Here is a 27,293-nt window from a genome sequence, read left to right as displayed (position 1 = left end):
TAACATCAATATTTTATAGCAAACCATTTTCGCAAAACAATTGTTTAGAAACCAGATACAATCCCTGCCACATTACTTATATTAATCTCGCCTTCGTTGACCAATTAACACATAGTTATGATATTCTTATAGTCTCACGTGCATATTCTCATTCAATCTTGACATTTATATCTCAATTAACACCTTCTCCTACACTTCCATTTCATACTCGTGATTGAGTTCCCTTCTACTCCCACTGCACTACCAATCCCATCTTGCTTTCAACCTATTCCACACGACACCCATCACATAAAATCACCACTAGGACTCAAAATAATCCACAGCAGTGTCCATTGCATACAACTCCTCACCCTCACACAGAAAAAATATGTTTATACTTTGCATAAAATAACACCCATTTTATCAAACAGTGTACTTACATCATGCATAATGGTTTTCAACCACCAATATAAACCCTAACCCCCAATTTCAGATCAAAAGTCATATCTTCCAACATAGCATAATATACACAATCGATCATAGACATCAAAATTAACAATTGATAAAGGATTGATCCCTACCAAGGATGATGGCCCATGGCACATGCTTAGAAGAAAGGGATTTCCTTGATCCCTTCCTTTGCTTTTATTTTCTTTAGTTTAAAATTCCTTTAAGTTGGCTTGGTTGACTATTTTTGAGTTGACTTGTTGACCTTGACTTTGGGTTGACTTGTTGACTCAACTCACACCATATTCAATAATCTTGAAAAGGAACAAGATAATCCTTCATCAACAATCAAACATAAAAACATCATGGCCACATCTCAGGTACCCCAAAATTGTTCAAAACAGCCAAAGATAGAGTAACTGTGTTCGTGCCACCTGGCGGTTCAGCCTCTGCCACCTGGCAGTTCATGGAGGAAACCTAGAAATTAGGGAAAAAGGCATGTGCGAATTGAACAAGAATTTATAAGTTTTTCATTTCCAGCGTAACTCAGAACCCATCATATATGATAACACAAATTAAAACACGTAATGGGAACTCCCCTAACTTGGATTCCCTTAGCTTCGCCTTGACTCTTGCAAGCTCTCCCTTGATCACCAATGTCCTCCTTTTCCTTTCTCTCAAGACAGCCCCTGAAGCATCACTCAAAAGTCACCACAACTCACAAACTCGTGCTCTCTTCTGCATCCACAATAACAACCTCACCAAACCCTTTCTCTTACTCCTAATTAGCCTTTTATTGAGCTCTTAAAATGGTTTTATTGCACCAAAACGAATTTAGAAATTAATCCATCATTAACCTTCACTTAATGGTCTAATGCCTTATGTTTTTCAGCCACCTTTGCTTCCATGTACTCTAGGGTTTTCGTGCCCCTTTCACTTCCATGCTAGGCTAAGTTTTTACAAAAAGAAAATTATTTTGTTCAAGCCAAGGTTTGAACCCATGACCATGCAATGCCAACTCAATGCCAAACCATTCAACCAATTCATATTTCATGCCAATATTTATGCATCTAAAACTATCTACTTGCTCATCACGCTCCAAACATGTCATCAAAAAAATAATAAAATTAAGTAACACACTATTGGCACACATAGGAGTCAAACCCAAGTCCTCTCAAACAACCAAGTACTCTCAACCATTTGAGCTAGTACTTTTCCACGTCATGACGGTTAGCATTTAATGTCATAAAGGCTTTTACTACCCTCATTTAATTAAATTCATATTTATTTATTTATTTAAATTAGTGGGTCTTACATTCCGAGCCACAACTCAAGGAACACCAGCAAGCCACCTTTAAAGTATCACCAAAGCCTTGTAGACCACGCACATGCAAAGCAAGCAACCCACTTTTGCCTCCCAAAAATCGCCTGGCGCTGCTCACGAGTCGCCAGACGCAATGCGCTTCCAAACTGCCTGGTGGGGGACGTGTACCGCCAGTCGCCAAGCGCCTCAGACCCATCAAAGCTGCAGACACCGCTTGGCGGGACCACCCTCACCGCCAGGCGTAACCGTTCTAGAGCCTCTCTGATTTAGCAACTATCGCCTAGCGGTTTAAAACCATCACTAGGCTTTGTACCAGTGCCTGCATCGTACTGGTTTTTGGTAATCTTGAATAGATTCAACTCCTCAATCTAGGCATCAAGACTCACGATATCTTTCACTAATTTAGTTGAATCACTTTTCCAGTGGCTACCTTATTATCAAAGTTCCTACTTCCACTTAAGTTCAACCATCCAAGTCTACAAAATTGGCTTTCTTAAAGTTAACCTTATTCATCGTTGGCATACCATAATGAACTCATATTGCTTATACCTTGGTTCCAGTCATTACAACCCTCCCTAACTCATTCCATGTTAACTCCTTCTAGATAGATCACAACTCACTCATATTCCAAATATTAGCTTTGTATTTAATTTCCATTCACTACTACCTAAATGTTTACCCACACTACAGTCATAAATCTAAACCCAATCACGGAATAGCTCAAGTTTCTGGACCTCCTTCACACAACTTGTCCAAATCCATAATTTATATTATATCACAATTTATATAAGCAAGTCTTAGAATAGCTAATACCATCACATTCTAAGTTTAAGCCAACTACTATAATTTATGCCTTAGGATTCTATCATCAATTACTCAAAGATTTCACCAAATCCATTCTTCTAGTTCCAATTAAGACTACAACAGAACCCAACCAGTGCCTGCCATCACAGCTACGTAGTATCACTGCCCTTATGCTGGCGCCTGGCAGCAAGCCCCGTGGTGCCAGGCGAGTACTTATAATTCTGAGCAATTTTCTAGAATTTCAGCACCTGCAAACACTCCCTAACAGTTCCCCACTGCTCTCTTTTGCTTATCTCAGCTATTTCGCACATGACCATGGTAACAATGCCACAATTATTTAATTTTTACAATCTCCAGAACCAATTTTTAGTGCAATCACAACTATTACACTCAATTCACCAAAACCCCTAATTTCATTAACCCTAATATTCCAATATAGCTCTTTTCACTTAATTCTCACGTGCTACATGAATTTTCGCAACTTATCATCTCCCTTTTTATCCATTCACGATTACAACTCCATTTCCATTGATCCCAAACAGCCCAAAACTCAACAAATATCAAACTCGAGCCAATATGGCTCGCGTCGCTTGGCAGGTCAATTACCACTGCCAGATTGTTCATAGGAAACCTAGAAATTGAGTGGTGTGGCTTGTGTCACCTAGTAGCTAGGGATATGTCGCCAGGCGATTCCTTTGCAAGAACCCAAAATTGCATAGACAATGATGCGTCGCCTGGTGGAAATTCATCACCCACCAAGCGGTTTCTCGAAAAAATTCAGAAAATTAACGTGAACAACAATGTAATCATGCATAAATAGGATTATTCATCATACAATTAATCCAAGCACACAAATTAATGAGTAAAACTCCCCTAACCTGGTTTCCCTGCTTAAGTCTTGGAATTTTTTCAAATCTTTGTGCACCAAATATCCAGCCCTTAACTCCTTCAAACTTGCTTCTAATCTTCTGAATTTGTTCTCCAATTCACTCTGAACCTCCAATTTTTAGTGTAGTAGAATGGTGTCTCTTTAGAGTCCTCTTTTCCTCACTCAATTTCCATTTACCCCCACTTTCAAGCCTAGTTTTAATTGCCTTAATGACTAAAACGAAATTTTCCATTAAACAATGTATAATGGTCATTCAATGGCTGTTTTGCACTTCTTTTCTCAGCCTTATTACTTTCTATCAGACGACTAGGGTTCTTTTGTCCCTTCAAATTCATGTCAAAAATAAATTTGGCAAAAAGAAAGTTTAAATTGACATTACCAAGGTTCGAACCCATAACAATACCAATGTCATATCAATGCACAACCATTCAACTAATTCATCTTTCATGATAATTCTTAAAACTCTAAGTTTATATTATCACGTATCATGATCAACATATTATTAAAAATTATACTAAATTAAATAACACACAATTGGCATACATAAGACTCAAACCCAAGTCCTTTCACACAATAAAGTACTCTCAACCACTTGAGCCAGTACTTTTCCACATCATATATGTCAGAATTAAATGCCATAAAGGCTCCCACTACCCGCATTTATGATGGCTTCTGCTTGTCTCCATTGAAGCTTGCATGAAGAATGGAGGCTCCATGGATGGTGTTGGATGCGGAAGCATGAAGGAAAGAGGCTTAAGGTGTTTTGTTTGGTGTAGGTGAAAGGATTCTTAAGAGAGGTGAGGCCAACTCCTAAGGAAGAAGACTAGAGTAAACTAGAGAAAAGTTTACTCTAACGTGAGCTCAAAAGAGATTTGTGCACAAATTTGGGCAGCAATTCATTAATCAATTTCAAGCTCAAAAATACATCTCCTAAGCCTTCTATTTATAGGCTAAAATGAGACCAAGGAGTCTCCAAAAAGTGGAGGGCAAAAGGAGTCTAGAAAGTTGAATTTTGGAACCAAAAAGGAGCATGTGGGAGGTGTGACTTGCCACCTAAGCAAGTCACACTTGTCTTGCTATGGGAAGCTAACTCTCATCCTTGGAGAGCAAGTTTGAGAAGCTTCTAGGCTTTTCTAGAGTAGACACACTACTCTTGGCCCATTTGGCTCAATTCCCCTTTTTGGTCCAAAATTACTTCTAAAGCCCAATTTCCTCTAAGGCCCAAGGCCCAAATAAAACACTATTTTACTGGACCCAAAATACAAAGCCCAAAATAAAATCCTAATCTAGTATTTAAACAATGTTGGCCCAAAAGATAAAAGCTTGGGCCCTCTCAACAGTTGAGGACCACTCTTCTTGTTTGCATTTGGCTAAGGCTGGCGTTTGTCATCATCCCCTCCTTCTTGCGAAGGATCTGTCCTCAGATCTACATATTTCTTCATGACAGCAGCCTTTATTATTGTTCTTCTTGTGTCTTCCTCATCCAGGATCAAAGACCATCCTACAACAAACACCAAACAACAAAATGAATGTTATAGTACTAAACATCCAAACAATGTGACTTCCAATGTTCATACACCTTGTATCAAATGAATGATAAAGGTATTTGGTTTTAGGAGCTTTTTCATTTTGCTTCTTATTTTCCTTATGTTGAATCCATATAATTTTGTAAATATTTCCTTTTTCAACACAAGGTTTATTTTGGTCTTGCTTTTCTCGTTTAGAGGAAGAAGTAAGCCTGACCTTAATTTCACACATGTCTTTGCCCCTTAGAATGATGATTTTTTTGCTAGGGCACTCAAAAGTCTTGTGTTTTCTACCTAAATAATTGAAACTTGTTGTTTCACTAATATGCATGTAGGTAGAATTTTCTTTTTCTTTCTTTATTTTATTTTTCATTTGCATTTGATCTTCCACCACTTGAGATGGTGATAAAGGATACAAGACAAACTTTCTATCCTTGTGAGTGAAGGTGATTTCATTGGTAAGACCATTGAGTATGGTTTTCTTGTCAAATTGCCAAGGTATTCCTAATAAAACATGGCAAGCTTCCATAGGTACTACATCACATAACATACTATCTTCATATTTCCTTATGGATAGCTTGACCTTCACTTGATGTTGGACTGTCAAATCCCCACTTTCATTAAGCCAATGCAGTTTGTAAGGTTTTGGATGGGGAATGATAGTCAAAGCCAACTTATCAACCAACCTTGTACTACAACAGTTGCAACATGAACCACTATCAACAATGAGAGAACAAGTGTTTTCTAAAATTTTACATCTTGTATGAAAGATGTTCTCTCTTTGTGTTGGCTCTTTTGGAATGGGTTGGTTGCTAAGAAGTCTTCTAATCATTAGAAGGTCTCCTTCACAAGGATAGGCAATTTCCTTAGACTCATCATTAGACTCCTCACTAGAAGTCTCACTCTCACTTTCTTGCTCATCTTGGCTACTATAGTGGTCAACACCCCTTAAGATCATGGTCTTTTTGGTGGGGCATTGAGATGCAACATGACCTCTACCAAGACACTTGAAACATTTGATTTCACTAGTGCGAGTGTGTGAAGATGTGCCTTCCCTTGGTTTCTCATTTTCCTTGAAACTTTTGGAGGGTTCCTCTTTGAGTTGCTTACCCTCCCTCTTGAATTCTTTCTTGGTATAAGAGTTAGAGTAGTCATTTCGAAAATTTTTCCTTAGAATTTGTTGCTCTACCTTTATGCAAAGTTGAACCAAGTCATTTAAGTCTTGGTAAGGCAACAATTCTACTCTATCTCTTATCTCAAGACTTAAGCCACTAAGAAATCTTGCAATGGTGGTATCCTCGGACTCCCTAATCCCAACCCTCATCATATATAACTCCATCTTTTGTCTATATTCTTCCACTTTCATTTTATTTTGATGGAGTCTTTGGAGCTTATCCATTAGCTCTCTATGATAGTAAGAGGGAATATGTCTTCTCCTAAGGGCTCCTTTGAGGTCATTCCAATATTTGACCTCGGGACTTTGATTGATTCTCCTATCTCTTTCGAGGGCAGTCCACCAATACATAGCATTGCCCTAGAATCTAAGGGTAGCTAAGGGTACTTTCCTCTCCTCACTTATTTGATGGCAAGCAAAGAGTTGCTCAACCTTCATTTCTCAATCAAGATAAGCTTCAACATCATCTTTCCCATAAAAGTGAGGGAGGTCTATTCTAATGGCTCTTGATTCCCTAGGCTCTCTTCTTTCTCTTCTTAGAGGAGGAGGAGGTTGATAGAAGTTGTCAACTAGTCTATTATCTTCCTCATAGTGTGTGACTAGTGTTGGAGTGTGGGAGTACAAATGTTGACTCCTATTACTCATCCTCTCATGCAACCTTTCCATATTTCTTGTTCCCTTCCTCTCTTCATCTAAAATTTGATGAAACCTATCTCTTTCTTGTTTTTCCCTTTCCCTTGCAATTATTTCATCTTCCTTCCAACGTTGTAGTGCTCTCAAATCAAAGGCAATTTGTTTCAAACTTATTTCTTCTTCATTTGAAGCACTCATACATTGAGAAGCAGGTTGAGACATTTTTTTTTAAGATTTTAGAAGACTTTGGTCTTTAAAAGAAAATTTCAAAGAAGAAGTAGATAGCAAAAGCTTTTAGTTCTCCTCCAGGAAAGAGAGGTGAATCACTTGGATTGCTTACATACCAAGTCTTTCCTAGCCAAGGGAACTTGAAACTTTTGTACAAAACTTCTTAAATGAAATTAATTCAAAGATTAAGTTGACACACACTAAACTATCAAACAAGAAAATTAAAAACAAGAAAGATAATAAGCTATATGCGGCCTAAGTTTTGGTAGAAGTAGAAGGCACTTGGAACCTTCAAACTTCACCACTAAAAGCGCTTCACTAATGTATAGAAGAGGTTCTAGTTAGGAGATGGGATTGAGTACCTAAGACTTCCCTAAGACACCTAACTAGGCCATGAACACAAGAAGGAAAGAATTACAATTTTACAACTCAATTTGAATACAATCAAAGTGCACAAAATGTAAAAGGTCTTCTTGGCTTTGTCTTCTTGGCTTGGTCCTCACAAGTGTTTCACTCTTGCACTTCCTCTTGATCTCACCAAAGAGGAGTCTCTTTCGGGACTAGGTACTCCACCTCCTAGGATGCTACCTTAGGAAAATTAGATCACCTCCAAAAAGAAGTATGCACCAAATATAGAAACCAAACCAAAAGAGGTCAAGAAATAAAGCAAGAAAAGCACAAAATTATAATTGCTAAACCAAAAGTGAATAATGCCATGACAAACTCAAAGGATTACCAAAGAAATGACAAACTAGAAATAAGGTAAAGAAACAAGATAAGCACTCAAATGAATTACCTAATGAATGGCACTAGAATGGATGAAAAACAACCAAAATAAGCTAGAAAACTGCACTAAAATTTGATTTTTCACTCATTGCCAATCCAAAAACGTGAATTCATTGCCAATCCAAAAACGTGAATTCAGGCCTCTGTTTCAGCTATTTTTCATTTTTTCATTTCTCAACATTTTTCAATGATTCTTTTTTTCAATTTTTCGTCTATGTCTTAGCTAAAAGAGGCAAAAATTAGATTTGGATTTGCACCGGCCAATGTTTTATGATAAATCAAATACAAATAGTGTGCAGTCAGACAGAAACTGGAACAGTAGTAAAATGCAAAAAAAAATAATGCTCTCAAACTCAAGTGATGGTAGTGATTCTAGTGTACTTCTTTTGCCACTTTCTTTTGATCTTTTCTTTTGATTCTTTTTGGCACTTGCTTGTATTCTTTTTGTGCTCTTTTTCTTTCTTTTTATAGCTCTTACAGCAACTAGTTTCCACCACAAAACAGAATCATCACCACACTATGCTTGATCACTTGCATTTTAATGGAAACAAAAAGCACAAAGGAGAAGGAAACTTAAAGGAATCAAAAGAAGATCATGAAACACAATGAAACACAATGGAAATTGACTCTAAGACATTGTTAAGATCTAAATAGGAATCTGAACTCAAAAACAAAAATGAAAAAGCACCAAAGCACAATTAATTGAAAGGAAATTTAGTGTGGTTTATGGTGATTTTAAGCAAGCATAAGGAAAATTCCCACTAGACATTAAGATAACTAAGGTTATCTAGATGTGAAGGTTCATTTCCAAGGCTCAAAGACAGAAGAGAGTGTTAATTTTTAAGGATTAAAAAATGCACTCAAATCTGAAAAAAAAAATTCAGCAGCACATCACCAACAAATTCAAAGAGAATTAAAAGTTAAACAAGGAATTAATGACATATATGGACTAAACATGACTCTAGACAAAACATATGGATCTTAAAATCAAAATAAACTCAAGAATCAAGAGAATGAACTGAACAAAAACAACAAATACTCAATTAAAATGAAAAGTAAGCGGTAGAAACCAAATAGAACACCTAAAGCACACAAGGATGGTTCAAGATGAAGCAAATGAAGATGAACCAAAGTAAAAAGACATTAATACTCAAAATAAAATGAACAAAAACAGCAAGACCAGTAGGAGAAGTGATGAACAACACGAAATTCAAAGAAAAATGGAGAAGAAGCACTTAACTCACTAAAACCAAGGCTCATGATACCACATGATGGCTTCTTCTTGTCTCCATTGAAGCTTGCATGAAGAATGGAGGCTCCATGGATGGTGTTGGATGCGGAAGCATGAAGGAAAGAAGCTTAAGGTGTTTGGTTTGGTGTAGGTGAAAGGATTCTTAAGAGAGGTGAGGCCAACTCCTAAGGAAGAAGACTAGAGTAAACTAGAGAAGAGTTTACTCTAAGGTGAGCTCAAAAGAGATTTGTGCACAAATTTGGGCAGCAATTCATTAATCAATTTCAAGCTCAAAAATACATCTCCTAAGCCTTCTATTTATAGGCTAAAATGAGACCAAGGAGTCTCCAAAAAGTGGAGGGAAAAGGGAGTCTAGAAAGTTGAATTTTGGAACCAAAAAGGAGCATATGGGAGGTGTGACTTGCCACCTAAGCAAGTCACACTTGTCTTGCCATGGGAAGCTAACTCTCATCCTTGGAGAGCAAGTTTGAGAAGCTTGTAGGCTTTGCTAAAGTAGACACACTACTCTTGGCCCATTTGGCTCAATTCCCCTTTTTGGTCAAAAATTACTTCTAAAGCCCAATTTCCTCTAAGGCCCAAGGCCCAAAGAAAACACTATTTTACTGGGCCCAAAATACAAAGCCCAAAATAAAATCCTAATCTAGTATTTAAACAATGTTGGCCCAAAAGATAAAAGCTTGGGCCCTCTCAATAGTTGAGGACCACTCTTCTTGTCTACATTTGGCCAAGGCTGGCGTTTGTCATCAATTTATTAATTAATTATTTATTTAATTAATTAAATTTTCATGGTTCTTACATACTACTCTATTTTCTTCCTATATTCTTCTATAGTTAGAAACCTTTGTTGAAGTCTATGGAGTTTATCCATGAGTTTCCTATTGTAGTAGCATGGAATATGCCTCCTTCTAAGGATAGACTAAGCTCATTCCAATATATAATGGAAGAATCATTGCGATGACACCTCTCTTAGACTAAAGAGGTATACCAATACATAGCATACCCTTGGAAGCTAAGGGTTGCTAAAGGCACTTTTCTTTTTTTTCTCCAACTTGGTGACATGCAAATAATAGCTCCACCTTCATTTCGCAGTCCAAGTATGCCTCAACATTATCCTTACCATAGAAATAAGGTAAGTCAACATTGGTATCTTTAGAGGTATGTTCTTTTCTTTGCCTTCTAATTACAAAAGATTGCTGGCAATATTCCCCTAATCTCATCCCCTAAGGTTATCGACTAGGATAGCAAGTTGAAGTTCTTTATGAATTTTATCTTTTCTTCTTAATTGAACTTTCTCTTATCTCCATAGGTTTAGTTATCTTAGTTCTTGAAAAATTGGTTTCAAAGAAAGAGATTTCTCATAATCACTTCCACAAAAGGGAGACAGGTGTCTAGACGATTTAATTCAAAAGTTTTCCTAGAATTTAAAGATTTAAAAGTGTTCACAAGGTCACCCTTAGGTAAGAGAGGTGAGTCACTAGGACCTATTAAGTACCAAGTCTTACCTAGCCAGAGTTTATCTCATGACTCACTCCACCACTTTTCCCAAAAGGATATCATTTTGAACTTAGAAGACTAGACTCTCAATAAAAAAAAAACAAATTACTCTAAAATGAACTCCTAAGTAGTAAGGCTTAGAATTTGAGATCTTTTTCCAAGCTACACCAATATGTGAATTGTAAAGCAACTAAGCGAATCCTATGGTGAGGCTTGTTAACTTTGGCTCTCAAGACACACTAATCGACTACACCAAGCTATTACAAGAAATGCACAATGCTAAGACATGGAAGAACACAAAGGCTCTTCCCAAACACTTAGCTATTATCCTCTACAACAAAGAAAACAAAACAAGTTACAAAACAATGCTTAATCCAAGACTTATTTTTTGCCTCTCTCTTGTGCATTTGCACTCAATTTTCTCTTCAATTTGGTGTTTGATGTAAGAAATAAATGAATTGTTTAGCCAAGAAGAGGGGGGGGGGGTTGAATTGGCCCTTTTAAGAAATTAGATTCAATTTTATACTTGTGAAAATTTGTTATTTCAATCTACCATTTCTTAATAACACAATTTAACTAATTAAAAATAGAGTTAGCGGATTAAAAATACCAACAAATGTATTCAGATAAATCACCATAATTCAACAGATTGAATTACTAATAGTCAGTATGCAGAAAACTCAATTAACTTAAGATTTTTAATTTGATAAATTTCCTAGTCAAGATTACTTTCAATTAACTATAGAACCAGTGTTTTCTCAACAAATTAAACAAATATGTACAAGTTACAAAGAAAGATTGATTTAAGTTGATTTTCTTGATGATTTTAACAAAGAACAAATTAAGATAAAAAAGTTTAAACCAATGCATTCATAACTAAGCTACATCTAGTAAGTCATGGCAACTTGAGTTTAACTTTCCACTATTTCAAAAGTTTTACAAAAATCCTTACAATATTACATATTTGAAAATCAAAATAAAACACCAAGGCACTTGAATCCCACAAGAACCTCACACAGCATATCAAGAACCTTTCTTACAAACCTAGAATCCCACCAAGACACCACAAAAGCATATAGATTAAACCTCGATGGTGGTTCTCCCTATCCAACCAAGAACCTCTCTTCCAAGCTCAAACCAAGAACAATCACAACTCCAAACCTTCAAAAATGATCACACACAAATCCAACACTAAGAAGTTCAAAGAGAACGAGATTTTCCTAAAGTATCAAACTGATTTTGCACTAGAAACGAATCTCTTTTCATTCTCTCTGAAAATCCAAGCTTTATAGTCTGCTAGCTAACATATTGAATAGGTTGAAATTTTTGTTCAATTGGTTGATTTCACTTGAATTTAAGTGAAATCAGTTGATTGAATAATATTCTAGCCAATCAAATATGTTATTTGTGAAATTGTAACAATAAGTCATTTAACATGTTAAAAACCATTTTAATATATTGAAAGACTACAACCAAACATAAGACACCTATTATATGTCCAATAGTCTTCAAGTTAAGCTACAACTTCAAGCTCTAAGAACTTTACATGTATTCTAGTTAAATGTCCACTTCAAGTTTGATCAGATCAATCAACATTCATCAATTATTCATATCCTCATCAAACCGTCATCAATCCATCACAACTTCATCAAGTCTCTATGCACCAAAATCATTTTATGCTAACAATCTCTCCCTGATTTGATGTAGCCAACATGCATTGATTTTATGAAGTCAACATCCATTGTTCCATTGTTGTTATCATAACTATCAAGCTTGAGGATATGAAAAATATTGATAAAGTCAGCCTATAAAAGATAGAAAACAATATTTATATATCATGATTACTCCCCCTATCACATAGCATGATTTCGTTTGAATTAGGTCAAATCCAGTTCAGTAATGTTTAGTTTTTCTCCCCATTTGGATTCATTAATCAGAAATAGAGCAGAAATAGAATAATACCAAAGTTGCATTCATATGAAGAGAAAAAAATTCACAAAAGCAACAACATAGAGAAATATTATAAACTGATAAGAACAACCCGTTGATAAAGCTCTTATCGTGTAGAGATTTAGTCAATACTCGATTTTCTTACTAACTAATACAGTGTAGTGGTCAACCAAGGAATCAATCTAAAGATAGACAAAGATAAATGAATGAGTTCTTGAATGTGTTGTGAAATGGAGGAAATCTAATAAAGCTAAAACTAAAAGGAACCTAGAATAACATAAATGTATGCAAATGCAATTGTTTCATGAAATATACTTTAAAAGTGATTTAATCTATTTATAAAAATAAAACTCAAGAAAATAGTAGACAATTACAAATTAAGAAATCAAAATTACATAAAGAAAATTCCAGAACCAAAATTACGAATAGTTAAAAGTTAAAGAAAAAAATTATAAAAACAAATAGACATTACATATATTTTATGAAAGTTTGTACATGAGAAAGAAACAGTGGTGGCTAGACATTTTGAGGTGGCTAGACATTTAGAGAATACAATAAATGGGATTAGTCAACAAGAATGAAGTGCGATAAATCCATGTCTGAAAATAAATTTATTTTCATTAATTGCTTAACCATTTTTATTCCAGTACGAAACGATATAAGCTCCAATAGAAACATTGCTTCTATACTAAAAAACAACATCATCTATATTCCACATAAAGTGATGTTTTCTGATGATTTTTAGCCCAGTTCTTTGGATGATTAATAATAACACGAGAGTAACGTTTTCTTCTCATTCAAATAACACATTTGACATCGCTTTTAGTGTTAACATTCCAAAGAAAATGGCCACCATAACATTCATCCATGTTCTAACATGTTATCGAGCGCATGAAAAAAGAAAGTAGAAATAACAAGGATATTAAGCTATAACTATGTAACTAAATACAAACTTATATTTAGTTAAGTTAAATTCATTATTAAATTTTTTTTTAAGATAACGAGGTAAATTATTACATTAAATAAATTTTAATCCAAATAATTTGCTAAAATATTTAAAAATTCACAGTCACATGAGTTAATTAATTTATTTCTAATTTTTCGAACATTTCAATATTAGAAGCAAACAACTTGGAATTTTCTTAGTGAGATCAGGTGATTAGTACAATGACCAAATACTATGTTAAATTTTAGCTTAAAAGTAATTGTATTGTATTGGACTAGGGTCATCCCAACCTAGAACTAAAACCACTATACATAAGAGGTCATGTTGGGTCAAGTTAGTCAACATCATCCTAGCATGCACAAGATAATAATATGTCAATTTACATTATGGTATTTATTACAATATCTAAATCTTCATAAAATAGGAATGTATTTCAAAAATAGAGACAACAAGCTCAACCATGTAAGGGTCCAACTAATAAGGTACATAAATGGGACCTTTCACTGGGTAAAAGACTACCTTTTGTTTTACATATACATACTTGTCACCTAAATTATATAACTAACTTGAGTCGTAGTGTCTATTGGTACCCCACTTTCTATAGCTGAATCAAGTGCCACACAAGAGCATACCAAACATTAGAGTAGGAGCATGCAAGATCTTACACAACAATTCATTTTCATACAAGAAACATAGTTAATATTAGATGGTAATTCCCAACAAATATTGAAGGGGCACCTTAATACTAGTAATTAGAAAAGCATCTAGTTTAGTCGGCAATTTTTTTTTAAAACTATCAAAATGAAGCAGTTTCAAAATTACGAAAGTGGGTAAGTCTTGTCAATATGACAATATGATACGGCATTAGTTCAAAGCATTTTTAAAGTTGCAATCATGCCAAGTTGACATGATTTCAATTCAAAACATTTTAAATTAAAGTCGTGCCAATACTAAAATTGAATAAAACTCGTGTCAACTTTGCACGACTTTAGTTTAAAATGCATTGAAGTGAATCGTGCAAATTTGGGACAATTTCTATCAAAACTGAACTAAAGTCATGTCGATTTGGCACGACTTCAATTTAAAATGCACTGAACAAAAGTAGTGCCCACTTGGCACAACTTCAATTTTAAAAATGTATTGACCTAAAGTTGTGCTACCTTTGATACAACTTACCCACATTCATAATTTTTTTTTTTAATCTGTCCCATTCTGATAATTCTAAAAAAAAATTGCACCATTTTGGTGCTTTTACCAATTTTTGACCTAATATACTTATATCATATAAAGGAGAAGCATTGTCGTACCAAACTAAACCTAGTATTGTTTCTTAAAGTTCAAAAACTTAACTGAATTAAAAAGAAAAACAATTTTCTTTAAATAAAAGCACGTGATGTAATCTCCGCATTTAAATATAAATAAAAATAATAATTGGTGGGCTTATAAAAATAATATGTCTTGAAAAAACCATATCACCTAGGATAAGTGAGGAAGTGGGTGTTAGTGACTATATAATGGACTCTAAGTCCATGATGTTCCTTACCCCAGTCAAACACACTTTAAGCTCGTATTTGACTTTTCTTATACTCTTGTAGAGTGTTGTGAGGTTTGGGTTTAATTCTTGCTTTGGGAAGTGTGAGTGTATTTAGGGTCAAAGGGCATGGGAGGGTAGTCTATGTGTTATACAAATTTTCACATAGTTTTATTCTTTGGTGGTCGTGGTTTTTCTCTGATTTTGGGATTTCCACGTTAAATTCTTGTGTCCCTCTTTTTTATCTTATTTCTTTGTTAATATGGTAATTCTTTAGGGTAAAGACAGTAATATTCTTCATAGATGATGTGTTTTTTCCAAGAAGATTGTTGCAGGTGACATCAATTGTCCTGTAGTAGAGGTCAAAATGGTTGGGTCACAATCAAATCGTGACGCTTGGGATATAATACTCTTAGGTAAAAAGAGTTGTGTCCTGGCTAATGGCTATAGCTTTTGCCTAGTGGTAAGTGTTTGATGCTATGAATTATCCTTGGCGGATGCCAAGTGGGCTAAGTTACAATTTAAGAGTAGGATTCCTAGTAGGACAATTGCTGAGGGGGAGATTGTTGCAGATGACATCAATTATCCCATGACAGAGACCGAGTGGGTAGGGTCATGATCGAATAGTCGCGCTTGGGCTTATGTTACACTCTTTGAAAAAAGAGTTGTGCCCAAACTAATAGCTATAGCTTTTGATTTAGTGGTAAGTGCTAGATCCTAACAATAATAGATAAGATAAATTTAAATATGAGTAAGTTTTATTTTTCAAATTTTATTTACTTTTAATTATTAAAAAGAATCTCTATCTTTAAATCCAAACATTATTTTCAAAATTACAATTTGAAGATAATTTCAAAGAAATCTAAAATTAAATTGTCCGTTTTTTTAGTGGATATGAACACAACTATTTTTGCTCCTTTTAATTGATTATAGAGACAATATGATTTAAGTAGTCATTGCTCCATAAATAAGATCACAAGTTAATTTATAAATCATGTTAGTGTAATTTATTTTTCTAAAAACATCCAATTCACTGTTACCGTGTGTCATGTTAAGGAAAAATATTGTTATAGAATCTTAGATAATGTTTGACGTAATTATGAAAAGTTTTGTTTAACAAAATATATATAGTATTCTATGATGTAATAAAAAAAGATAAGTTATTATAAAAAGTTAACGTATGGATAAGATATTATACGTAAACAGAGACACGTAACCATGATATTAATCGAGTTTTGATTGACAGCCCAAGTTGGAGAAGGCATCAGAATTGTCGACTTCTTCACGAAGCACGAAGCAGAGCACTCATATTTTGTGCCAAAACTGGAAAAATATGACAATTTTCCTCCGTTCACTCCTAAACAGTTAGGCTTAAATTCAGAATAATAGAATAAACAGAGCAGACAAAAAACAGAAAATCAAACAAAGAAAGCCGTGCCAAAATCTCTCAACAAAAGACCTGAGATGGCTTAGAACACAGCCAAATTGAGAGTACAAGGAAAAACAAAAAACAAAACTTAAGCAACAAAGTATTTTGTTTGTCTTTAATTAAAACGAGGTTCACATTATCACCATCACAAACTCTATGTTGGATATTATAACCGTAATTAGATTACAGATATTATGACAGAAGCGGTTTAAAACATCAACTTCGATGTATAATAGAGTCTGAATTCGAAAGTTTGAATGAGATAATATTCACAATATCTGGCATATGTGATAAAAATACATCACATCATTGAGACAAAACACTCGATTTCAATTAAAAATTAGCATAAAGACACTTCAAACAGTCCACTTAAACATTGTCAAACACTTTAAAAAACAGAAAGAGATAAGAAAATCATATCAGTAATCCCACAGAAAACTCTTAAAACTAGTGACAAGCCCAGTCTCTGCCACTGCAATATCATCGTCGGCATGAGAAGCATCGTACGTGGTTTGCAACCAAGGTATCGGTGACTGATACATCCACGTGTCCTGCGAGTCCGCGAACACAAACTCCTTTCCCAACTCGTAACTCGTTTCCAACCTCGGCAACTCGATGATTTGGCTCAGTTCCTCCGACTCAGCGGACAAGTCCGCGGTTGAAACCAACGAGGATAAAGACGAGGAGGAGGAAGTTGTTGACACCAACGATGATGTCGATGATGATAACGACGTGGACGAAGGAGGGAAGTCCATGTGAGCCGCTTTGGCCGCTGCGGCTTGCACGTCGCGAGGGGCCAACGACACGGGACGCGGAAGCGAGGTGGCGAGTTCGGGGAAGTTGAGGATGGCGCTGTTCCCCTTTATGCTCAGCGCTGCCACGTCATGCGCCCTCGCCGCCATTTCCGGCGTCGGGAATGTCCCCAGCCATATTCTCGATTTCTTCCGCGGCTCGCGGATTTCCGACACCCATTTTCCCCAGTTCCGCATGCGCACCCCTCGGTACACCGGGTGCTTGTTCGAGTCCCGGTTGCGCTTCTCCGGTTTGAACTCTGACAGCGCCGCCGCCTCCGACGGTGATAACGGCGAGGTCGAGCTGCTCTCCTTCCCAGAATTATCATTCTGTGCCGAGTTAACTCTCATTGTAAGAGGTTTTAGCGCGTGTTGGACCGTCAAAAAACTCAGCTGATTCCAGATTTCTCCCTTTTCAAGTTCAACACAAAAAAACACACACTTGCAGATGTAGTTTAGAACTATGGTCGAAATTTAAAATCCTTACGTATGTAGACAAGTAAGATATAAAAGGTTGAGTTAACCGACAAGTGTAGATGGGTCTAAGATCTCTTAATGAACTAAAATTTAGATAAGCACCTGGAACTGTATTCTCACAATGTAGCAAACTAAAGTTTGAATTTTTATTAGGTGATGGGGGTTAGTAAATAAGATTACTTGTGGGAAGAAAAGATTGAGGTAAGACAAGACGTGAGAGAAATTTTGTGTGGAGTTTGGAAGGGAGGAAATTGATGAGGCATGGTGTTTAATTTTGAGAGTCACTTCTGAATGAGTCATATAACACTTATAAAGGTTGACAGAGGGTCCACAAGGGAAATGGGTCTCTCTGCGTGGCCCGGTGGATACAAATACACGATGGGTCACCCTTTCTTTGTGCCACAAACAATTGCTTTTAGTTTTGCACTCTCTGCACTGTGCGCTTCACTTCTACAACCTAATCTATATCTTCAACCTGCCCTCGGTTTCACCCACGTTGCACTGTTCATTTGTCCCTTATCCGTGTATTCCTTCAAGATATCACACAGCTTTTCAGCCCAATTATGCACACCACTTTCCTACCCCTCTTCACTATCTCCAATTTGCCCTTTCTCCTATTGCGATCTAGCGTTTTGTACGCATATGGTGGTGTTCGCGTGTGTAACTTATTTCATGCATCATACATAGCAAGATCGGTTGGTGGATTTATGGGTGCAAGTGGTGACGCAACGTGATCCCACTAATTAAAGCATAATTAGGCTATCATTAATGCTTTTCTTTTTATATTGGCACCTCGCTGCATTAAGTCTTCCTTGTGACTCTTTTGATTACGTGTTAAGAGGGTACTTGAAGGCTTTGTCATCGCCAAGAATTTATATATAGAGAAAGCTCTAAATTCTGTGAAAGTGATTGAACTTGCTAACTGACTACTGTCAACCCATTATCATCATGTGTTCGTATTTGGATGTTAGCCGATCAATTGATCTGGTGAGAAATAAATCATTCGTTGATCAGCAACGGTTGTGCTGAATAATTTGGTATACACAAGCTGTTAAGTTCGGTAAATTAACAAGGTATCAATCATATCCTGTTTCTGGGCTAGAGATTGATTATGCAGTGAAGCAAGGCATGTGAGTGCCTTTATATCGTGATTGTAAGAAAGCCAGCAATGTTTAGGTTTTAGGATCCTTCTTTGATTTCTTCCCTTTCGCTATATATATTATTTTCCATTCCTAGCTAGTGCAATAACTCCATTGGTTTGTTTTTTCTTCAATTTAAGCCTCTCTTGTGTCTGGAATAGTCAGCTAGTTATTTGTATAAAAATCTTCCATGTAGTGATTGCCCAAATTCGCAGTGCCGTAGTTGTTGTAAGATATAATGAGATTAATATCACACCATGGGTCCAGTGCTACGTTTGTGTCGCACGTATGGTGCACCATAGGTGGTTTCAGTTGTGCACATGTGTGAACAGCCATTTAATTCTCATAAATAGACAAAGCCCAGACATCATGTATAAAAAAGACATTTGCTTTCTGCACTCTTTGTTTTCTATGTGAACCCATGTCTCCAAGTGAATAATGAAATACCTTGAGTTTTATTCTAAAGGGTAAACCTTAGCTGATGCCTCCACTAAGTAAAACTTAGCTATGTGAATAAAAGAAAAAACACAAGAAAAGAGGATTGAATTGTTTTATTAATTTCTTGTTCAAATTTTTAACAAATATCCTCTAATGATGGATACTCGTATGATGGTATGATTAGTTAGAGAAATTAACATATATGAAGTATATGAGATGAAAAGTTTTTAAGTAAATTACTTGTTATGTAGAAATTAATAACATGCAAAGTAGGAATGTTTTTTTGAAGCGTGCTGAATTTATCACTAGCAATGTTCTTCATGAAGCTTTAGTTGGCTCAAAAAATCTTTTAGGATTTTTGCTACATGAACATTGTCTCTATATCCTCTTTTTCTTGAAACACTCTATATTGAATATAAAACAAAGTATCCATTGGAGTAGTTCATGGTTGTTGAGCAATTTCAACCCATTTTGACGTTTTTTTTTTCATCTAACAAGCTTGATAAAGATGGATGCATTGCATGAACTCCAGATAGTAATTATGTTTTTTTTTTTCCATTTTCTCAATATCCCAAAATTTTAATGTACTTATATCATTTTTAGGTAGTGTTCATTTACTTATTCATCTTAAACCTAGTGTTGTACGAAGTTTATATTCTGAGGTTGTTAGTTCTTCCTGAGTTGACAATGTTTTGTTTAAGAATTGGTGAAGGAAAACAACTTTCACTCTTTGCTCGAGAGATCTTATTATGTATCTTTTCCTTTGGCCAACAAATCTATTTAATAGGAGAAAATGATAAATGTTGGTGCAATGTGGCTTTAGAAGGGGGGAATGCATAGAACATCTACGTCTAATCTCTTAAGCAACCTACGCTGAGTCTACCACTTCCCGCTACTCTCCGAAAGAGACTGACGATCAGAGTCCACAAGGTAAGCTCCCAAGGCCCTCTGACCTCTAATTTAGACCCACAAGCTTCTTAACCAAACATTACAAATACATGCAAATATTCCATCTAAATAATTATCATTTCAAAACATCCAAACAAGATTAAAATTTAATCAACACGCAAAAGTAATACCCAAAAAAATATCAATTTATTGTTTTCTTGGTGGCACCCAACACCTCATGTCTCGCCTAGCGAGATCTACACAAAAGGTCAGAGTCACCTAATGACTAATTTTCTCACCCTTCAAGAACAACACAAACTCACACATTGTAGTCAACCAACACAAAATGGTCCGCTTAGCAAACATGGATACATAGAAATATTCAAAAATGTCAATCTTAAAGGAATATATACCCAAAATTATAATAATCTTAAAGGAATATATACCATCCAATTAAATTAAAACCACTATTCATCGATCACCACAAATTCTCGTAATCAAAATTATATAGATATAACATATATCTCAAAATAATAATCGCATCACACCAACCATTTCTTCGATGCAAAAGATACAAATAAATCACTATCATGTATATAAATTAAATTAAATAAGGGTAGCTCCTCTTAGCTTGACTGATAATTATTTCTCCTTCTTCACTTGGTACCAATACCACTTCTCCCTTCTTTTATATCCATGTCTTGAAGCTTGGGTCAAAACCAAAAAAAAATATACTATGTATCTAAAACCTCAACCTCTAATACCAAAATTTTGATAAGTGGAAATACTTACCTTACCAAAATTACTTCTCTTCTTTATCACTATTGTAGTATAAATTCCGCTTTTGAGAAAAAAGAAGAAGTTTCAAATCTCAATATAAATTCTCTATCACTATTTTTTTTTTAGCCCTTCAATTGATCATGAGTCTATCTTAACAATATATATACCCATATTACATGTTTTCTCTTATTCCATGGTTTTTTAAAAAGCTTTAAGTAATAAGTGTGCTCGATGAGAGTTGTACTCATGACCTGCCTTGCTAACAAACTTAAGCCAACTATGACACCACATATTTTCCTCATATGATCAACATAATAATTTAAATATAAACCTTCATCCCTTTAATTTATTTTACGAATTTAAAATGGTTTTCCTAGTGATAATGTTGTTGTTGACGCGATTAAATTAATACTACTAAATTATAATAACTTCATTATTGTTAAGAAAGTAGTCAACAAAACAGAAAAAGTGAAGTAACCTAAAGTCGTCTCCCAACAAACACAAAATTACTTTCTAACAAATTAGTTCTTATAAAAACTACACAAAAGAGTTAGTCAAAATATGAGGATTAACATAATAAATGAAAAAAAAAATGAATTGAAAAGATAAAAAGAGATAAAAACAATAGTAAAAGAAATAGGTTGATTCCATTATTTTTTCAAAATAGAATTCATCAATTGTTTCCTAAAGATTATTGTTATTGATTTCTTGTTTAAGATTTCAAACTAATCAATGTAACTTCTCAATTAATTTGTTGGTGTCCTCACTTTTAACCAAAGTAACTTCTCAATTAAATATTACTAATCATAATTGTTCCTGCAGAGAACAAATAAGATGAGTCAAGCACAAGCGTCACCTTACCATGTAGTCCGTTGTCTCCTCAGTTGGTCTTTTCCTAGTTGGTACATGTCAGCTTGAACCCAGGAGGGTTCCCTGCAGAAGAGTCTCCGAAGCTCAAGTAAGTCAAAGCTCTTAGAAGGTCAAATAAGTGATTAATGAATGCGTACCTTTAATTACTGGGGTCCATGCGTATTTATAGAGCATTAATGATGTCTGATTACCTCTAGATGTTTAGGTTAGAACTGGTACAAGTTAGGCTAATTCGGCCTAGACTGAGTACTTGGCTGCCTTGGTATATGCGTTGTTTAATTATTTGGTCGAGTTTGGCTAGGTGTGGTACAATAATAATGTCTATTCTTTTACCTCTTATATCTAGTAAATGTTAATTAACCAAAGTAACTTCTTGATTAACTCTAATCAAAGTTTTCACCTTTAATCAAAATAACTTCTCAATTACTAGAAATAACCTCATTCAATCATATGAAAGTTTCTAAATTTAGCCAAATTAACTTCTCAATTAAAATTTAAAACTTGGACTCATATGATTGTTATGTTATGTAGATATAACAATGTGCTAACTTGCTACAATGTAAAAATTAAGAATCAAAAGACATAGATGAAAATAAATCAAAACAAGAATCAAAGGAACAAACAATTTTATTCATCCAATTAAGAAATTACAGTGAAACTAGCACTTGAAGCTTAGCCCTCCATGGAATGCAAAACAAAATAAAAATAGAAGAAGAGAATGTGGGGAGAGAGAACGAAATTATGTCCCCCTAAGGGTTCCTAAACTTTAAAGTTCTAAGCCTTTTTTTCTGCTTCCCCTTGACGTCTTTATATAAGACTTGGACTAGCTTTTCTGTTTCTAAAATCTCTCAAATATCTTTTAAAATAAAGATAAAGATAAAGATAAATGTTATTTATCTTTATAGTAATTATGAATATCTAAAATTTTTTGGAGAGATATAGACTATTTGACAAATAGTCTTGGTTGAGAATTTATGATATAATTAAATAAATAAATTATTTAAAGATATCTAATAAATTATCACCAAATAATATTTGCATTAATTTTCTTAAAAAGCTAGTTGCAATCCTCTAGTTCAAATTTGTAGGAAAATCCAAATATATCAATAATTGCATTTTAGTCCTTTTTTATTTGACCAACTTTGACTACCTTTAATCATATTTTGAATGTTCGACTAGGTTTGACTAACTTATGACTTAGAGCATTTCAATTCCACACTTTTAATGACCCAAATTAAATTTCAGTTGCATCAATAAACATTAGAATATCCAATAATATTTTATGCAATTAAAATAACTTTTAAGCCATTTTTATCTTACGAATTCAATAAGCCAAATTATCACAAATCTTGAATAAATTAATTCTTAAGCACCAAAATTAAATTAAATACCCATAATTAAACATTAAATTAGGGCAAACATATGAACTCATCACCTAGGTCTCATACCTTAAGTCATCTAGTTACTTGGATGATATAATACAATCACCTAGTGATCTCCTTTGGTTGTACTCGTCTAATGCACTATCTTGTCTACTGTAACACCCCTAGTGTGGTGTCAAAAGGTTTCGTGGGAAACTAGACAAATTTTAAAGGAGATAAAAATTTCACGATTTGGCTTAGTCATTTAACATCACCACAAGTCGTTTAATATGAGCTCATGTAACACTCCTACAAGGGTTGTCCAAATCCTTTAACAAGGTTCGTCTAATGTGAAAAGAGATTGAGTCATGTAGGCCATACATTATTTAATCATGGTTATAAATACTATCAAATTTGAATATATCAAAGGGTTACTTAATATCCATACATTACATCCATATATTGATAAAACATAGAAGTTAAGGATGTTTCTTGGATTTTCGTCAAAAGATCTTAAATCTTAAACATGAAAGGAAATAAAAGATCTATAGGTTCTACTTAGCCATATACTCATCTTCCAATTGTTCACTAACTTCTGCATTGTCATTTATCCCTGTGTAACACACAGTCAGAGAAGGGAAAAGCCGTATACACAAACAAAGGGTAAGCAAACATAAAATAGAACATAGCAACTCATTAGCATTCCTCGTGGGTAAATCAATGTATTTGTGCGAAAGACATGTGGGATATGCTTCGAGTCACACATGAAGAAACCAATGATGTGAAAATGTTAAGAAACCATGCGTTGATTCAAGAGTATGAGTTGTTTAGAATGAAACCAAGAGAAAGTATTATTGAGGTTCAAAGGAGATTTACACATATTACAAATCATCTCATTTATTTGAAAAAGGATTTTGACAAAAAAAGAGTTGAACATCAAAGTCTTATATAAAGTGTCTTGATAGAATTTGACAACCTAAGGTTACTACAATTTTAGATTCTAAGGATTTATCAGCAATGACTATTGCCTCCTTTTTTGGGAAGCTTAGGGAGCATGCAAATGAGATGAATAGATTGAATGAGCAAGAGAGTAGTGAGAAAAAGGTAAAGAACATTGCATTGAAGTCTAGCACTCAAAAGAATGGTGATTCAGATGAAGAAGTGGCTGAGATTAGTGACAGTGAAAATTTAAATCATCTGGTTAAGAAGTTTGGAAAATTTCTCAAGAGAATAGGTAATAAAGATAATCAAAATAGTTACTAGTGTAAAAGAAATGAATTTAATAATACTTCTAGCTTTACATATTACAACTATGGAAAACAAGGACACGTCAAGAGTGAGTGTCCAAATATTAAGCAAAACAAGGATAAAAGTGCTAACAAGAAATAGAAAAACAAGTCCAAAGAAATACGTGCTCACATAGCATAAGGAGACAATGATGATTTGATAAGTAGCTCATCACAAGAAGAAAATGAGGAAGCAAATTTATGTCTTGAGGTTGGCTACGATCATCATCATCATTATCATCAAGTTATGCAAGTCCTATCCTCAAAAGATAAAAATGATTGTTATGAATTATTGCATGCTTTTGAGGAATTCCATAATGAAGCAAATTGACTTGATGTTGTATACAATTAGTTAATAGGTCTAAATAATTGGCCAGAAAACAAAGTGAATTTGCTTGAAAAATAATTAACCAATTTAAAAGAAGATTTCAAAAACCAGGATATGATTCACATAAATTCAATCTATGATTGGTAAAATCAGTTGGTTTCAAAACCCTTATAAACCGGGAAATATTTTAGAAAATAAAGTCAAATATCTTTTGAAAAGGAAAAGGAAATTTGGAAGTTGTACTTGGCTCACAAAATTGTGTTTTTGGAAAAGTTGAAATTGGTTACAATTCTTTTTCTGAAAAGAATGTAGAGAATTTTAAAATCCCTTTTCCATAAGAAAATCAAATGATATGCCTTTCATTGTTTGTAATTATTGTTTGAGTTGTAAACAATTGAAATGAGAAAAATATAATGTGCCTAGGGGATATTTGAAATTAAGCTTAAAGAATGAAGGCTTTGTGACTTATGGAGGAAGTAGGAAAAAAAAAGCTAACAATATCTAGTTGCTTGATTTGCATGATGCATCAAAGAACATACACATGCATCATTTAAATTGGCTAAATAGTAAATAGTTGGTTGAAGGACTATCACAACTCAAGTTTGTAAAGGACAAAATATGTGAAGCATGTAAAAAAGGGAAACAAACTAAGGTTCCTTTCAAGCCTGAGAATTGTGTTTCAACTAATAGACATCTAGAGCTACTTCACATGGATCTATATTTGGACATTCATGAACTATGAGTCTTGGTGGAAACTTCAATGCATTACTCATTGTTGATGATTATTTTAGGTACACCCTAACAATGGTTTTAGCTTCCAAAATTATACTTATCTAGCTTTGAAAAGACTTGTCAAAAGTTTAGAAAATGAAAAGAATTGTAAAATCGTTTCAATAAAAAATGATCACGAAGGAGAATTTCAAAATGAAAAGTTTATAAATTTTGTGAAAACATGAAAGAAAGAATGGATACTTGAGGAACTAGTAAGAACCATGTTGAATGAAAGATTATTGCCAAAATACTTTTGTGCTAATGTTGTCAACACAACTAGCCATGTTATAAATCGAGCATTGATTATACCTATTTTAAAGAAAACTTCTTATGAACTTTATAAGAGAAAAAAGCTTGTTATAAGTCGTCTAAAAGGTTTTGGTTGTAAATGTTTTATTCTAAATAATGGTAAAGAAAAAATTGGCAAATTTGATGCAAAAGTTGATGATGAAATCTTTCTTAGTCATGCTTCAAATAATCATGCATATAGAGTATGTTATAAGAGACTTATGATTGTTGAAGAATATATGTTGTATTTGATAAATCTAATTCAAAATTGCAAGATCAAGTGTCTTTTGATGCTGATGAGAACGATGTAATTCAAGAAAAACAAATTGAAACCAAAGTTGGACCAACTTATAGTAATGAACCAACAATTGAAACTTTTGTTCACAACAACTTGCCTAAGGATTGGAAAACTCCAAAAGGACCATCAAAGAACAATATTATTCGTAAAATTAACAAGGAAGTTTCTATTAGACTCAAACTTTATAATTTATGTGACCATGTTGCCTTTGTATCACAATTGGAACTTGAAATTGTTAATGATGCATTGAATGAATTAATGTACTTGGATTATTGCAATGCAAAATGAACTTAATGAATTTACTAGAAAGGTTTGTGGTGTCTTGTTCCTATAAGTGATGATATTAATGTGATAGGAACCAAATGGTTATTTAGAAATAAAATGGATGAAGATGATAATATTATTCAAAACAAAGCTAGACTAGTTAAAAAGTTTATAATCATAGGCTAGAAGCTATTAGAATGCGAATGTTAAAAGCGAATTTATAAACGGTTTCTTAAATGAAGAAGTCTTTTTACCATAGTCACATGGTTTTGAAGATCATCTATACCTTGACCATGTTTTCAAATAAAAAAGTCCTTTTATGATCTAAAGCAAGCACCACGTTAGTGGTAGGAAAGTCTAAGTAACAGTCTTTTATCAGAAAGGTATGTTAGAGGTATTGTTGATAACTCTCTTTATTAGAAAACATGAAAAAGATGTGATACTTGCTCAAGTATATCTTAGTGCCATAATTTTTTATTCCAATAATAACTCCTTGTGTGAAGATTTTGTTTCAATTAAGCATGGTGAGTTTGAGATTTTTATGATGGGAAAGCTGACTTCTTAGGGTTGCAACTAGAACACGAAACATTGTTAATCCACTCAAAATATTGTTTTGAACCGCTGAAAAATTTGAAATGGAGAATTGCAAGAAAGCAGCCAATGTAATAGCCACTAATTGCTACATGGACTCAAATAAAATTGGACAATCAATTGATGCAACTAAACAAAGAGGATTAATTGGTTTTGTGCTCTAGTTAACGACAAGTAGACCTGATATACAATTTAGCGTGTCTGTATGCAAGATTCCAATCCAATCAAAAGGAATCACACTATAAGGCCACAAAGAGTGGTTTATGGTATCCAAGTAACATGAAAATCAACTTGAATGGTTTTTCAGATTTTAACTTTGGTAGTTGTAAAT

The 27,293-nt window shown here is 34.2% G+C and overlaps 1 protein-coding gene and 1 pseudogene across 1 annotated transcript; both read right to left on the bottom strand.

The window, feature by feature from the left end:
- Positions 1-4,813: 4,813 nt before the first annotated feature.
- Positions 4,814-6,509, bottom strand: LOC146884201 (uncharacterized). The gene is made up of 2 exons (XM_085665895.1): positions 5,264-6,509; positions 4,814-4,944 (listed from the first exon to the last, which is right to left on the bottom strand). Exons 1-2 carry the CDS (start codon positions 6,492-6,494, stop codon positions 4,814-4,816), a joined length of 1,362 nt encoding a protein of 453 aa, XP_085522021.1. The 5' UTR covers positions 6,495-6,509.
- A 10,192-nt stretch (positions 6,510-16,701) lies between these two features.
- Positions 16,702-18,305, bottom strand: LOC114193980 (ethylene-responsive transcription factor TINY pseudogene; annotated as a pseudogene).
- Between the last annotated feature and the right edge of the window lie 8,988 nt (positions 18,306-27,293).

This window comes from Vigna unguiculata, chromosome 8 (genome assembly GCF_037176805.1).
Source record: "Vigna unguiculata cultivar grain cowpea cultivar isolate G323 ecotype 2 chromosome 8, ASM3717680v1, whole genome shotgun sequence".
NCBI lineage: Eukaryota > Viridiplantae > Streptophyta > Magnoliopsida > Fabales > Fabaceae > Vigna > Vigna unguiculata.
This window is presented reverse-complemented; position numbering and strand designations above follow the sequence as displayed.